Source organism: Pelobates fuscus, chromosome 1 (assembly GCF_036172605.1).
Source record: "Pelobates fuscus isolate aPelFus1 chromosome 1, aPelFus1.pri, whole genome shotgun sequence".
In the NCBI taxonomy this organism is placed as follows: domain Eukaryota; kingdom Metazoa; phylum Chordata; class Amphibia; order Anura; family Pelobatidae; genus Pelobates; species Pelobates fuscus.
In genome coordinates this window covers 468959121-468972649 of record NC_086317.1, presented here as the reverse complement: position 1 = coordinate 468972649, position 13529 = coordinate 468959121, and the positions used below count along the sequence as shown (strand labels likewise).

Genomic DNA, 13529 nt, shown 5'->3' with positions numbered 1-13529 from the left:
TTTTCTTAGAGCAGTCCAGCTGCTCCGTAATTCTAGTGTAGGTGGGATAATCCCCACCAAGGCTAGATGTCTAGATTCCATTGGAGAATGCTTCACCAGGAAGCAAGGAATTAAGGTAAAATAGTAAAGAAAAACTATTAAAAAAAACAGGGATACAATAGATACCAAAACAATTTTAGTCTAATGAAGCAGCTCTGATATATCATGCCCCTCACAGTACAGTTCCCTGCCATTTAGGCATGACATCACTTTTTTTTAAGCACAGCCTTGCTAGGCATTTCCTGTAAAGAGAGATCTAATGTTTAAACTTCTTTACTTTCACAGTGTGTTTAATTTAGAATTTCTTATCTCCTGCTCTGTTAATAGCCTCCTACGCCCTGCAGGAGCCTCCTGTATGTAACTAAAGTCTAATTTACAGAGCAGGAGATTGAAACTTCCAAAGTAAGTAAGACCTGACCAGTCTTTTTTTTATCATGAAATCTGTGTCAGTCACATCTAGGGGATGTTTGACTAAATCTGCATAAACAGAAACAAAAGTCTTGTTAATGGCAGAGAATTGAGCAGTGAGACTGCAGGGGCATGATCTGTACACTAAAACAGCTTCATTAAGTGACTAGTATTAGAAATTGATTTCTAGCATATTTGACACGGTCTGTTTGACTATACTATTCTCCGGTATCCTGATTTGGCTCATTATTCATTTGTGTGATTTCTGGTTTTCTGACCCAGCGAGACTTGCAACTATGTTATTTCTTTCTGTCATTATGTCATTCTATCTCCTCGGAAGTATTCCATCAGGCCTGGCCAGTGTTAGCTCTGCTAATATGTCTATTTCTGTCTCTGTATCCTTCTCTGTCTCTCCTTCGCTAGTTTTGACCTATGTTTGCGTGTTGTGTTGCACTGCATCCTAACACGTCATAATTGATCAACCGTTTGACAGCCACCATGGAGGAAACATAGAATTAAAATAGAATGCAGAACACTGTTTCTTCTACATTGGTCGTACGTATGATCAATTTAACCAAAACTATCGGATTCAAAAGCTCATTTGCAGTTCATTGATAAACGAGTCAAACATTTTATTCATTCGTAATTCCTTCCTGTCATTGTAAACAGTTTATTGAATTAATACTTTTACGTTTTCAGACTACATTAAATGTGTTTAGTCCTTTAAGACAGTTGTAGAACAAGGATCGTGTTGCCATGGCAACGGTGGCAAATTGTGCATACCAGATAATTTGGAAGCTGACATTCTTATCTCAAGTACAAATTTTTTGTTTCTTCTTTGTTCTTCTAAGGATCCCCACAGAGAACGCGAACTCTGAGATATGTTCCCATGCGTTCCAATTTGTGTGATCACCTTCTTCAAATCAATTTATTCTACCTTTAGAGGTTCTGACTTGTTTAAAGGGATTTATATCTTTATATTATGTGTAGCATAGTTTAAGCTTCGAAGATATGAGGGGGAAAATGTCGGGAACCTTAACTAAATGCATATTCGTTCTAGGAAGGTTTGCGAAAATCACTAAGCTGACTTTAACTCTGCAAACACTTACTATAATTTATTTGTTGGAATAGGAGATAGGAATTATGGTGTAAATTAAAAATATTAAAGGGAAATTACATCATTTTTATTTATCTTTATAAGAAATTGTTTATTTTTTAAAATTTTACTTATCAACATATCTGATTTATATAGTGGTTATTTCACAGTGCTATTATGTTAGTTTTTTTAAATCGGTTTTTAATGACGTGGTGAGAGAATTATGTTTTCCCTTCACAGAAAAGTGGAAAGACAAACCCCAAAAAGACAAGAAATCATATACACAAACACAACTTCACATCGACACACAAACACGGATGAGTTAAAGGGGAACTGTTACTTCACCGATTTTTTTTTTTTTTGTATTAAGATTACTTGTCTGTTGTATTTATCAAATGTGCATTTGTGAGTTGGGATAAATAAAATAAAATGTATGAATCCATTGTCTTTATCCTGTAACTGGGTGCCTCCATCTTAGCTCCCTGTCAGCCATTGTTACAAGCTCTGTCCTTCTGTATGCACCTGGCAGTCAGCATACAGAAAGTATACAGGGAAGAGAAGATTTGAAAAATGTTTCAATCAAGGTTATCAAAGTAAGAATTCAGGGTAAATTCAAAGTGAATTTTAAAGTGCAGGTCAAAATAGACGAACTGGAGAAATTCTGTAAGCCCGCTATTGTTTAAAGGACCACTCTAGGCACCCAGACCACTTCAGCTTAATGAAGTGGTCTGGGTGCCAGGTCCAGCTAGGGTTAACCCATTTTTTTTTATAAACATTCAGAGAAACTGCTATGTTTATTAATGGGTTAAGCCTTCCCCCAAATCCTCTAGTGGCTGTCTCATTGACAGCCGCTAGAGGCGCTTGCGTGATTCTCACTGTGAAAATCACAGTGAGAGCACGCAAGCGTCCATAGGAAAGCATTGATATGCGACCGGCTGAATGCGCGCGCAACTCTTGCCGCGCGTGCGCATTCAGCCGACGGGGCGGAACGGAGGAGGATCGGAGGCAGAGATCTCCCTGCCCAGCGCTGGAAAAAGGTAAGTTTTACCCCTTTTCCCCTTTCCAGAGCCGGGCGGGAGGGGGACCCTGAGAGTGGGGGCACCCTCAGGGCACTCTAGTGCCAGGAAAACGAGTATGCTTTCCTGGCACTAGAGTGGTCCTTTAAGTTTAACTACTCTGCCCTTAAATTTGAAATTCACTTTGAATTCTCACTTAAGTTAATAATGCTGCTAATCTAGTCATTTGCAATGCAACCCAGTCAAATTCTTAACATACATTTAATGGAAAACAGAGCACCTCATGAATAAAAGGTTAACACAAGTTATATGTGATTTTCCAAAGTTATATTCAGCTGTACGAATTCTAGAACTAATGAACTGGGTAGTAACAATATAGCAAAAGCCAAAACCTGGTTAGAAAATCTATATTTGGTGGAGCTGGGACTTTAAATCACAATGCGCAGTAGAATTATGTATTAATAATCTTGCAGCAATCAGACACTGCATTACAAAAAAGATCCTCTATGGTTTATTTATGACATATTTGTAAAATAACCTACAGTAGCATGCAATAACATGTGTAAACAATAACCACTGCCAGTTAAACATATGTAACGTCTTTATCAAAATTAAATGTCCTTTTAAATGCAATTATTTTTTTTCCTTTCATCCCTGCCTCCGAACATACAGTGTTTGTCTTTTTTCTGCAAACATATTGCTGTTTACAATGTGAAGACTTGGTTGTCTGGCAGTTGTACTTCATCTGTTAGCTTAAAGGGACACTTTAGTCACCAAAACAATTTCAGCTTAATGAAGCAGTTTTGGTGTATAGTTCATGCTCCTGCACTGTCACTGCTCAATTATCTGTCATTTAGGAGTTAAATCTGTTTGTTTTTTTGCAGCCCTAGCCACACCTCTCTGTATGTGACTTGCATAGCCTTCCTAAACACTTCCTGTAAAGAGTCATCTAATGTTTACACTTTCTTTATTGCAAATGCTGTTAGATTTAGAATTTCTTATCTCCTGCTATGTTAGTAGCTTGCTAGACCCTACTGTATGTAATTAAAGCTCAGTTTACAGAGCAGGAGATAACACCTTTTAAAGTAAGCAACATCCTATTGAAATTGAAACTATTTTGTTTTTATGCAGGCTGTGTCAGTCACAGCTAGGGCTGCTGTAAATGGAAACAAACGTGGTTTAACTCCTAAATGGCAGAGAATTGAGCAGTGAAACTTCAGAGGCATGACCTATACATTAAAACTGCTTCATTAAGCTAAAGTTGTTTTGGTGACTATAGTTTCCCTTTAATATAATGGAACTACAATTCCCAGAAACCTTTACTGTATCCATAAGTATGATTAGCTGAGTGACTTGTGTAATAAAAACTCCCAGCACAGGCTGGGCAGCCTTGAGTTTTACTACAAATGCTGGAATTTCAAATGTAGTTATATTTTTATTTTTATCAAAGGGATACTATAGTCACCAAAACAACTTAATTAGTGGTTTTGATGTTCAGATCATGCCCCTGCAGTCTTACTGCTGAATTCTCTGCTATTTAGGAGTTAAATCTTCCTACATGTGACTTGCACAGACGTCCTAAACACTAAAGAGAGATGTTTAGACTTCCTTTATTGCAAATTATGTTTAATTTAGAATTTCTTGTTTCCTGTTCTGTTAATAGCTTGCTAGACCCTGCAGGGGCCTCCTTTGTGTGATTAAAGGTCAATTTACAGAGCTGCAGGAGATAAAAACTTTAAAAATACAGACACTCCTCACTTACCGACCAGGTTTTGTTCCTATAACAAATTGGTCGGTAAGTGAGGAGTTAAGGGATTCCCTGATCTAGTGTGTTCGTCTATATTCAAAGAAACTTCCCCGAACATAGACAACCACACCAGAGCAGGGACCCATCTAATCTATGTTCGAAGAAATTTCCATGAACATAGATTTGAGGGATCCCCTGCCCTGTGCGCTTTTCTATGTTCGGGGAAGTTTCCCCAAACATAGACAAACGCACCAGAGCAGGGAATTCCTCTAATCTATGCTCCAGGAAATTTCTCCGAATATAGATTCAAGGGATTCCCTGCTCTCGTGTGTTTGTCTATGTTCAGGGAAGTTTCCCCGAACATAGACCATGCGCACCAGAGCAGGGAATCCCCACGATGGCTCGCACTTACGCCATTTTTTCATGCAGGCTGTGTCAGTCAAAGCTAGGACTGCATAAACAGAAACAAAAGTGATTTCACTTCTAAATGACAAATAATTGAGCAGTGAGACTGCAAATTTATGATCCATTCACAAAAAAACGCTTCACTAAGCTAAAGTTGCTTTGGTGACTATAGTGTCCCTTTAATTTTATATTATTGTTTTTGCATTTTTCTAAAATTCAAAAATAATCAGCTCCAGCCTGTAGTGTCCTTTCAAACTAACAAGAAACCTGGTTTATTTGCCAGGGCCGGACTGGGTATGAAAACCAGCCCTGGAAAAAATTACATACCAGCCCCATAGCATTGCGGAGTCATCAGAATTCAGCTTAACAGCCCATTAAAATGCGGACGGCATATAACGCCGTAACAGCGTTAAAGGGACACTATAGTCACCCAGACCACTTAAGCTCAATGAAGTGGCCTGGGTGCAATGTCCCTCAGTTTTAACCCTTCACATGTAAACATAGCAGTTTCAGAGAAACTGCTATGTTTACATTTGCGGTTAATCCAGCCTCTAGTGGCTGTCTTCCGGACAGACACTAGAGGCGCATCTGCGACGTTGGAGGCACATTTCGCCTCCATCGCGCAGAGTGTCCATAGGAAAGCATTGAGAAATGCTTTCCTATGGACACTTTGAATGCGCGCGCGGCCATGCGCATTCAGCTCCAGTGACGTCGGACGGGGGAGCTGACGTCAGACAGGGAGGAGAGGTCACCAGCGCAGAGGGAGCCTGGTGCTGGATTAAGGTAAGTAACTGAAGGGATTTTAACCCCTTCAGCACCACGGGAGGGGGACCCTGAGGGTGTGGGCACCCTCAGGGCACTAAAGTGTCAGGAAAATCGCTTTGTTTTTCTGACACTATAGTGATCCTTTAAGAGTTTAAGGGGTTATTTTGGCCTGGGGAAGCCGAATGGTTATACACCTATGCTCTAAACCAGGAGTAGACATCCTTTGCCACTCCAGATGTTGTGGACTACACCTCCCATGATGCTTTGCAAGCCTTAATGGAGATGTAGTCAAAAAACAAAGGGAGTGTCGAAGGTTACCTACCCCTGCACTAAACCAAAAATATATAATACAGTTCCTACCCCATAAATATAATATTTAATGCTATAATATTTAATGTTCTCATCCAACCCCCTTCCCTCCACAGTTCCTAATAAATATATTACAAATATAATTCACCCCTGTAGCCCCCTCTATTTACATTTCCTTCTACACACACACACATATATACATACATATATATATATATATATATATATATATATATATATATATATATATATATACATACATATACATATATATATAAAAAAATATATTAATTGGGCCACAAATATAAATGTAAAAAAAAATAATCATTGCCTCATCTCAAATTCCCAAGTCGGATCTTTCCCGTCCCCCCCTCCCCCAATACACTGCTGACCCCCCCTAATATACTGCTGTCACCCCCCTCCTCTAATATACTGCTGACCCCCCCTCCCCAATACATTACTGCCCCCCTTCTTCCCCTCCCCAATACATTGCTGCCCCCCTTCTTCCCCTCCCCAAATACATAACTGACCCCCCTCCCCAAATACACATTACTGACCCCCCCTCCCCAAATACACATTACTGACCCCCCTCCCCAAATACACATTACTGCCCACCCTCCCCAATACACATTACTGCCCACCCTCCCCAATACACATTACTGACCCCCCTCCCCAAATACATTACTGCCCCCCTCCCCAAATACACATTACTGCCCACCCTCCCCAATACACATTACTGACCCCCCTCCCCAAATACATTACTGACCCCCCTCCCCAAATACATTACTGCCGCCCCCTCCCCAAATACATTACTGACCCCCCTCCCCAAATACACATTACTGCCCACCCTCCCCAATACACATTACTGCCCCCTTCCCAAATACACATTACTGTCCCCCCTCCCCAATACACATTACTGCCCCCCCTTCCCAAATACATTACTGTCCCCCTCCCCAATACACATTACTGTCCCCCCTCCCCAATACACATTACTGTCCCCCCTCCCCAATACACATTACTGTCCCCCCTCCCGAATACACATTACTGTCCCCCCTCCCCAATACACATTACTGTCCCCCCTCCCCAATACACATTACTGTCCCCCCTCCCCAATACACATTACTGCCCCCCTCCCCAAATACATTACTGCCCCCCCTTCCCAAATACATTACTGCCCCCCCTCCCCAATACACATTACTGCCCCCCCTCCCCAATACACATTACTGCCCCCCCTCCCCAATACACATTACTGCCCCCCCCTCCCCAATACACATTACTGTCCCCCCTCCCCAATACACATTACTGTCCCCCCTCCCCAATACACATTACTGTCCCCCCTTCCCAATACACATTACTGTCCCCCCTTCCCAATACACATTACTGTCCCCCCTCCCAATACACATTACTGTCCCCCCTCCCCAATACACATTACTGTCCCCCCTCCCCAATACACATTACTGCCCCCCCTCCCCAATACACATTACTGACCTCCCCTCCCCAATACACATTACTGACCTCCCCTCCCCAATACACATTACTGACCTCCCCTCCCCAATACACATTACTGACCTCCCCTCCCCAATACACAATACAATAGGTCCCCCAAGCCCCCTTATTCTTACCTTCAACAACAGTTCAGGGAAGAGAGGCCGCGATGCAGTCTCTGTAGAGCCGCCGCCGCGCAGCCGCCGGATGTGACGTCATGTCGTCATTTGACGCTCACATCCGGCGGCTGACAGGAAGTAGCTGTGCCCTCGCAGAGCAAGCAGCGGCCGGCGCAGGTGTGGCTGCGGCCGTGCGGTTGTGGCTGCGGCCGCACGGCCGCATAAGCAAACAGAAAAAAAAGTGCAGCCACATGTCAAAGCGGCCCCAGGGCTGGCGGCCTACCGGGAAATTTCCCGGTATCCCGGTAGGCCAGTCCGGCCCTGTTATTTGCCCATCTGAGTGATGTGATGAATACGCTTTTGGATCAAGAACAGTTTCAGGGATTTATGAAAGCTTAAACTTGATGTATTTATACTGTTAAATTAAATGTAGAAATTTGTAAGTTAATTTACTGAATTTAGAGCTCAATTAAGCTTTAACCAAAACATAACAATCAAAATTCCAATTTCTGTTTCTTACACAGGGTGTCAACTTTAATATGAATCACACTGTTTTCAATTATTATTATTATCATGATTTTAGTAATAAATGTAACCTAAGCATTAATTAAAACTGAAATGCAGAATACAGGTAGTGTCATTTTCTCCTTCTGTGTAAAGATACTTGCATAATTAGAGCCCATCAAAGACTAGTCACATTCTTTGCCCTAATGACTGTCACTGACCTGGTAGGCTCATCAGGAGCTGGAACCCAATACAAGTGACATCATATCCTTGCAAGCACGACCTCTAGGTGAACCTAGGTGAAGTGAGGAGAGGTTCCTAGAAAATCTATGGTGGCACATGTTCTTTAGTCCAAGCAAGGTGTTTAAGCAGAATAGGAAAAAAGGAATATATACAAACAAACAAAATATGTGAACACAACCCCAGTGAGAAATAGTGATAATTTGTAAACCAAAACGGAACTTCCCTGTGTAGGGTAAAAGGTCCCCAAAGACTTCCTCTTGTCTTCAATACAAAAGCATAATAGAATAGGGGATCATCTGCTAAATACAGATAAAATGGAAAAACATAGCGTTTAACTGTGTGGGAGTAAATGAAGGTGTGTGATTTACAATTGGCCACTCACAAATTTTCAGATGTTAAACAGCCTTGAATGGAATCTTTTTCTTCAATATCTTCACACTCCCATCAGTCAATCAGGATATTTGCTCAAAGAGAAAATATATGGAGAAAATAAAGTGCAATTCCAGAGTAAAGTAGAAAAAGAATTTAATAACTTACATATAAGTTAAAAACAATCAGCATATCACCACTGGGCGCCCAGTGGTGATATGCTGATTTAACATCTGAAAATTTGTGAGTGGCCAATTGTAAATCACACACCTTCATTTACTCCCACACAGTTAAACGCTATGTTTTTCCATTTTATCTGTATTTAGCAGATGATCCCCTATTCTATTATGCTAGGAAAAAAGGAAGTCAGTCAGTCCATCCAAGGTCAGGGCAGGCGCAAAGGTTTATGAATTGGTAAACATAGCCAAGTTCAACGTAGACGGGAGACCCATTGGCACTGGCAGCAGGGAAAGACCAGAAGGCAGGTATGTAGGGGAGAAACAGGTGCAAGAACAGTGCCTGGGTTAAGCCAGGCAAAGGAGCAGCACTTCGGGTAACAATAAAGAAGCACTGTACTCCGTGCTCATATATTTTAAAGAGGTTCCCTGTTCACAATGATGGCCTCCTCCTGATTCTATAAATGCCAGGTGTAAGAGTTTCATTTTAGCATACAAGAGCAGGCACTGAGGCCAGAGCTCCAAACCTGGAAGCATAGACAACCACAGCATGGCATGGAGGATGCAATGGGTGATGCTGGTGGTGAGGAACAGCTGAAGGACTTCCTCCTAGGACCATGTGACAATGACACTCAGACTTTATTACAGTCTACAGGTCACCATCCATAATATTCTGCAGTCTATAAACAAGCTGAACATTTGATTATTTTCATGGCATAGACTATTATTGAACCAGTTTAACATCTACCAACCCCCACTACTGCCTCAGGCCGCCCTAGTGTACGCACGTTACTAGAACATGGAACAACCCGAAGACATATTAACTGCACCCAGGCCCTTGCCTCACAACACAATAGAATGGAAGGGTTGCATCCATAATCTTAGCTACTCACCTGCAAGTACAAGGTGGATCAGGCAACGTTTCACCTCGTACCTTACTACACTTCTGTTAAATTACACTAGGTATAAAACTTTAATTTATTAATACAAAAAAAGTGCACACTCAAAGATGCCATAACTTTTGTTTGCTTATAACGATTGAGCCTGGGAATGCTGTTGTGGCAATGCAGGGACTGTTGTACTCACCTGCATGTCAAAAATAATAAAAATATATTTTTTTAAATCTACCTTAAATTTGAATTAATTTAGAATTTCTGGCAATTCTCAGTTTTGTGAATAAGCCTGCTTGTGTTTTGTGAATGTCTCCTTAATTCAGAATGACATTATTTCCCCTAAAAAATGCTTCAGCATGATGTATTATATGCTACTTTTTAAGTTAGGGTTAGGGGTAGGATTAGAGATTAGGACTAGGCCTACGGTTAGTGTGCATACATGTATTGGCAGATACTTTCTTGGAAGTGTACCTCCCCCTGATTGCCCTTGCTCTGTCACTTCATGTAGATTAGTGGCTCCTATTGATGCAGGTATTCACATCTTGCATTTTTTAAAAAACATTTTTATGAAAAAAACAATACAATAAACATAGATAACCTTGCAGGTTAAGCAATACAAATTTGATAGAAGAGGTCAATTAAATAATCTTATTTAAGGTACAAAGATCACATATTTACATTCCCCAGGCATTATGGTTTTTAATTTATGGCGTGATGTCAACACAAGGCACGTGCTTCCCACCCACTTTTTGAATGACCTTTGTTCATTTTTCTTTGGTCTATAATTATAATTTAACGTGAGATTAATAAAGTATGTTGATGGAGAAATGTGCAGATATGAATGACAATTTCCAAAACACATTCTGCTACTGCTGTATAAAAAGCTGAACATCAGTTGAACTTGTTCAGTCATTTTCATGCCGTACATATATCTATGTTCATTTGCAAATGTCCTCTTCTAGCTTGCAGGCTTAGATTGTTCCAATGGATACACAACCAGTGAGGATCCAAACACCGAGAATCCCTTGGGTGAAGCCACAACTTCTGAAAGAAAGGTAATCACTTACAGTTTATATATACACAGCAAGGAACCAGTGATATTGGTAAAGGGTTATGGGCAAAGGAAATCCTTTAAAATATTGATTTGAAATGTCCCCAAGAAATTGGGTTTCTTTTTTCACTATCTTTGTGGCTTAGTCAGCTAGCCACCAGTGCATCAGTTTAGCTTAGCAAGGTTGATCTGCAACTCAAACTTAACTCTTTTTTTTCCAGTAAAAGTTGCCTTTAGGAGATCAGCTAGAATTAGATCATATTTGGGCTTTATAATCCACCAGGGCCATTGCTGTGGGGTTGGGACTGCTAGTGACTGGAGCCCTGACATATATTTGGGGTTAACACAGCATGTTTACAGTTTAGAAATATAAGTTTTTATAATACTCTGAATTCATTCAAAGATTTGCTGTCACAATGTGATTTATAGAAATTGTGAGGGATTAAGGTTGGACTTGGGGTGCGATATAGGGTTTAAGAAGGGATTTAAGTAAATATATGGGGGAGGAGCTATGCTAAAGCTCCTAGCAACGTCACCTAGCAACACCTCAGGATTCCGCTTGGTGTTTTACGATACTTATAGGCTAACCACTGCCTAATGATTATAGCGTTTTACTTACAGTAATTGATTTAATTATTTATGGATGAATTATCTTTCAAGCATTTTACTTTTAAAGAGGAACTGTCGCTTCTTTATTATTATATGTACATGTATGTCCCTATATTTAATAAATATCTATTTGTAAATTGTTTTTTTTTTTTTTTTAATGAAATTAAACATCGAAACCCACACCTCTCTATCTAGCACCTGGGTGCCTCCATCTTAGCCTCCTATCAGTCATTGTTATAAACTTTGCAAGTGGCAGTCAGAGAAAGCATACAGAGGGGAAATTAACCCCTTAAGGACACAGGACATGTGTGACATGTCATGATTCCCTTTTATTCCAGAAGTTTGGTCCTTAAGGGGTTAAACAGTGTTTCTATATCTGTGCTTCTTTTACAATATTTGCCCTGATTTTGCCATGTTTGAATACTGGATTATGATATAACGCAAGTTATAGGTGATTTTCAATGTTTCAGTCGTGATGTAAATTCCGGCGAAATGACAGTTCCTTCAGTAACTTCAGCTTTTGTACGTACGTATGTCCCAAATATATTTTTTTGTATGTGTGTCTGCTTTAACCTCTTAAGGACACAACTTCTAGAATAAAAAGGAATCATGACAGAATAGTTCCGTCATGTGTACTTAAGGGGTTAAATAATGCTTGGCACCTTGAGTTTCGTTATGATGGAAGATATTAAGCACTAGAACATATTTTATTGTATTTTACAAGAATAAACATGATGGCTACAGAAAACATAGGTTATTTATAAAAGCCAGTTTGTTGACAGTGACAATTTGTTGATTTCCATGGTCGTTATTTTGCCCACATAGTTATTTACACATTGCCTTTTGTTTCGTTGTTGTGTTCATCTTCCTTCTCAGAATTTTGCCTACAATTTATTTTTATATATTCATCTTTTCATTGTCGAGGATGGATTATTAAACTTCTGTCTGTCAATAAATGACAATGTATTCATGATGTCTCCAGCATTAACGCAAACACTTTGGGACTCCCACTCTTGTGGACTACATTTTCCACCATACTCCGCTATTCAAATAGGAAATGTGATCCACAAACGCTAAATGTCACCAACCTACTGGCTTCCTACGGTTTTTGCTGCATGCAAATTTTACATTAATATTTCTGCGATCTTTGTCTAACATGCAGCAAGCTTTGCCACTTTCAGTATCCACAGGGTGTTTGCAAAGGTAATGGGATGGTGTCCAGGTCACAGGTTACCAATATATGTGAAACACAAGCAACTTCTGACTCCACTGAGATTCATCTGGGCTTCGCATCTTCTACCACAACAAGAGGACATAGTCTTAAATTAGAGGGGCAAAGGTTTAAAAATAATATCAGGAAGTATTATTTTACTGAGAGGGTAGTGGATGCATGGAATAGCCTTCCAGCTGAAGTGGTAGAGGTTAACACAGTGAAGGAGTTTAAGCATGCGTGGGATAGGCATAAGGCTATCCTAACTATAAGATAAGGCCAGGGACTAATGAAAGTATTTAGAAAATTGGGCAGACTAGATGGGCCGAATGGTTCTTATCTGCCGTCACATTCTATGTTTCTATGTTTCTATGCTCCAATAATATGTCACTTTAATCTCAAGAAAGGATATTGGTCATAATACAATTAATTAAGGAGTTGCTGGTGTTGTTTTCTATTTATTGTTTTTTAGACTTTGCCAATTTCTTGGCTGTTCTTGAACTTTTTGGTTCTGTATTAACTCACTTCATAGAAATATCAAGTCGATACTAAATATAGCATTTATATATTTTTTTTAGTTTGTTTCCTATTAATTATCATATGGCAGCGAATTGATGCAGGAATTATTATGAAGATTTTAGATTGCATTTTTTTAATGTTATGATTGGCAATAATCAGCCATTGTGGCTCTTTATTTTTTCATTATGGCTTAATGCATTATATTAAAATGGTCTTGTTTTTGTCTCTCTCTCTCTCTCTCTCTCTCTCGTATAATCTATAATTCATATTTCTTTACAATCTAGTCTTATATCCAGATGTCTACAGTTGTGCACTGCTTACCAGTAAAAGTATTGATGAAAGATTCATGTCAAAGTACTAGATCTTTATTACTCATTCTTGCTGAAGTTCTGCATATCCCATAATCCTTCTGTGATCTCTCCAGCATCATGCCCAGGCATTGGGATTAATGGTGCCAAGAAAGAGCAAAAAAGTACAGGAGAAGTAACAGTTCTCCTGTAAAGCACATGTTTAAAAAAACAAAAGTGTGGGTGTATCAGCCAGTATAAATCAGTGTGTGTGTGTGT

The 13529-nt window shown here is 39.9% G+C and overlaps 1 protein-coding gene across 2 annotated transcripts in view; it reads left to right on the top strand.

Annotated features, from left to right (window-relative positions):
* DLG2 (discs large MAGUK scaffold protein 2) overlaps window positions 1-13529 on the top strand; it is a 1308393-nt gene that overhangs the window by 221831 nt on the left and 1073033 nt on the right. For both annotated transcript variants that reach the window (XM_063431313.1, XM_063431306.1), the window contains exon 4: window positions 10537-10629. In XM_063431313.1, the coding sequence (XP_063287383.1) occupies window positions 10537-10629 (93 nt within the window). The remainder of the gene's footprint in view (window positions 1-10536; window positions 10630-13529) is intronic.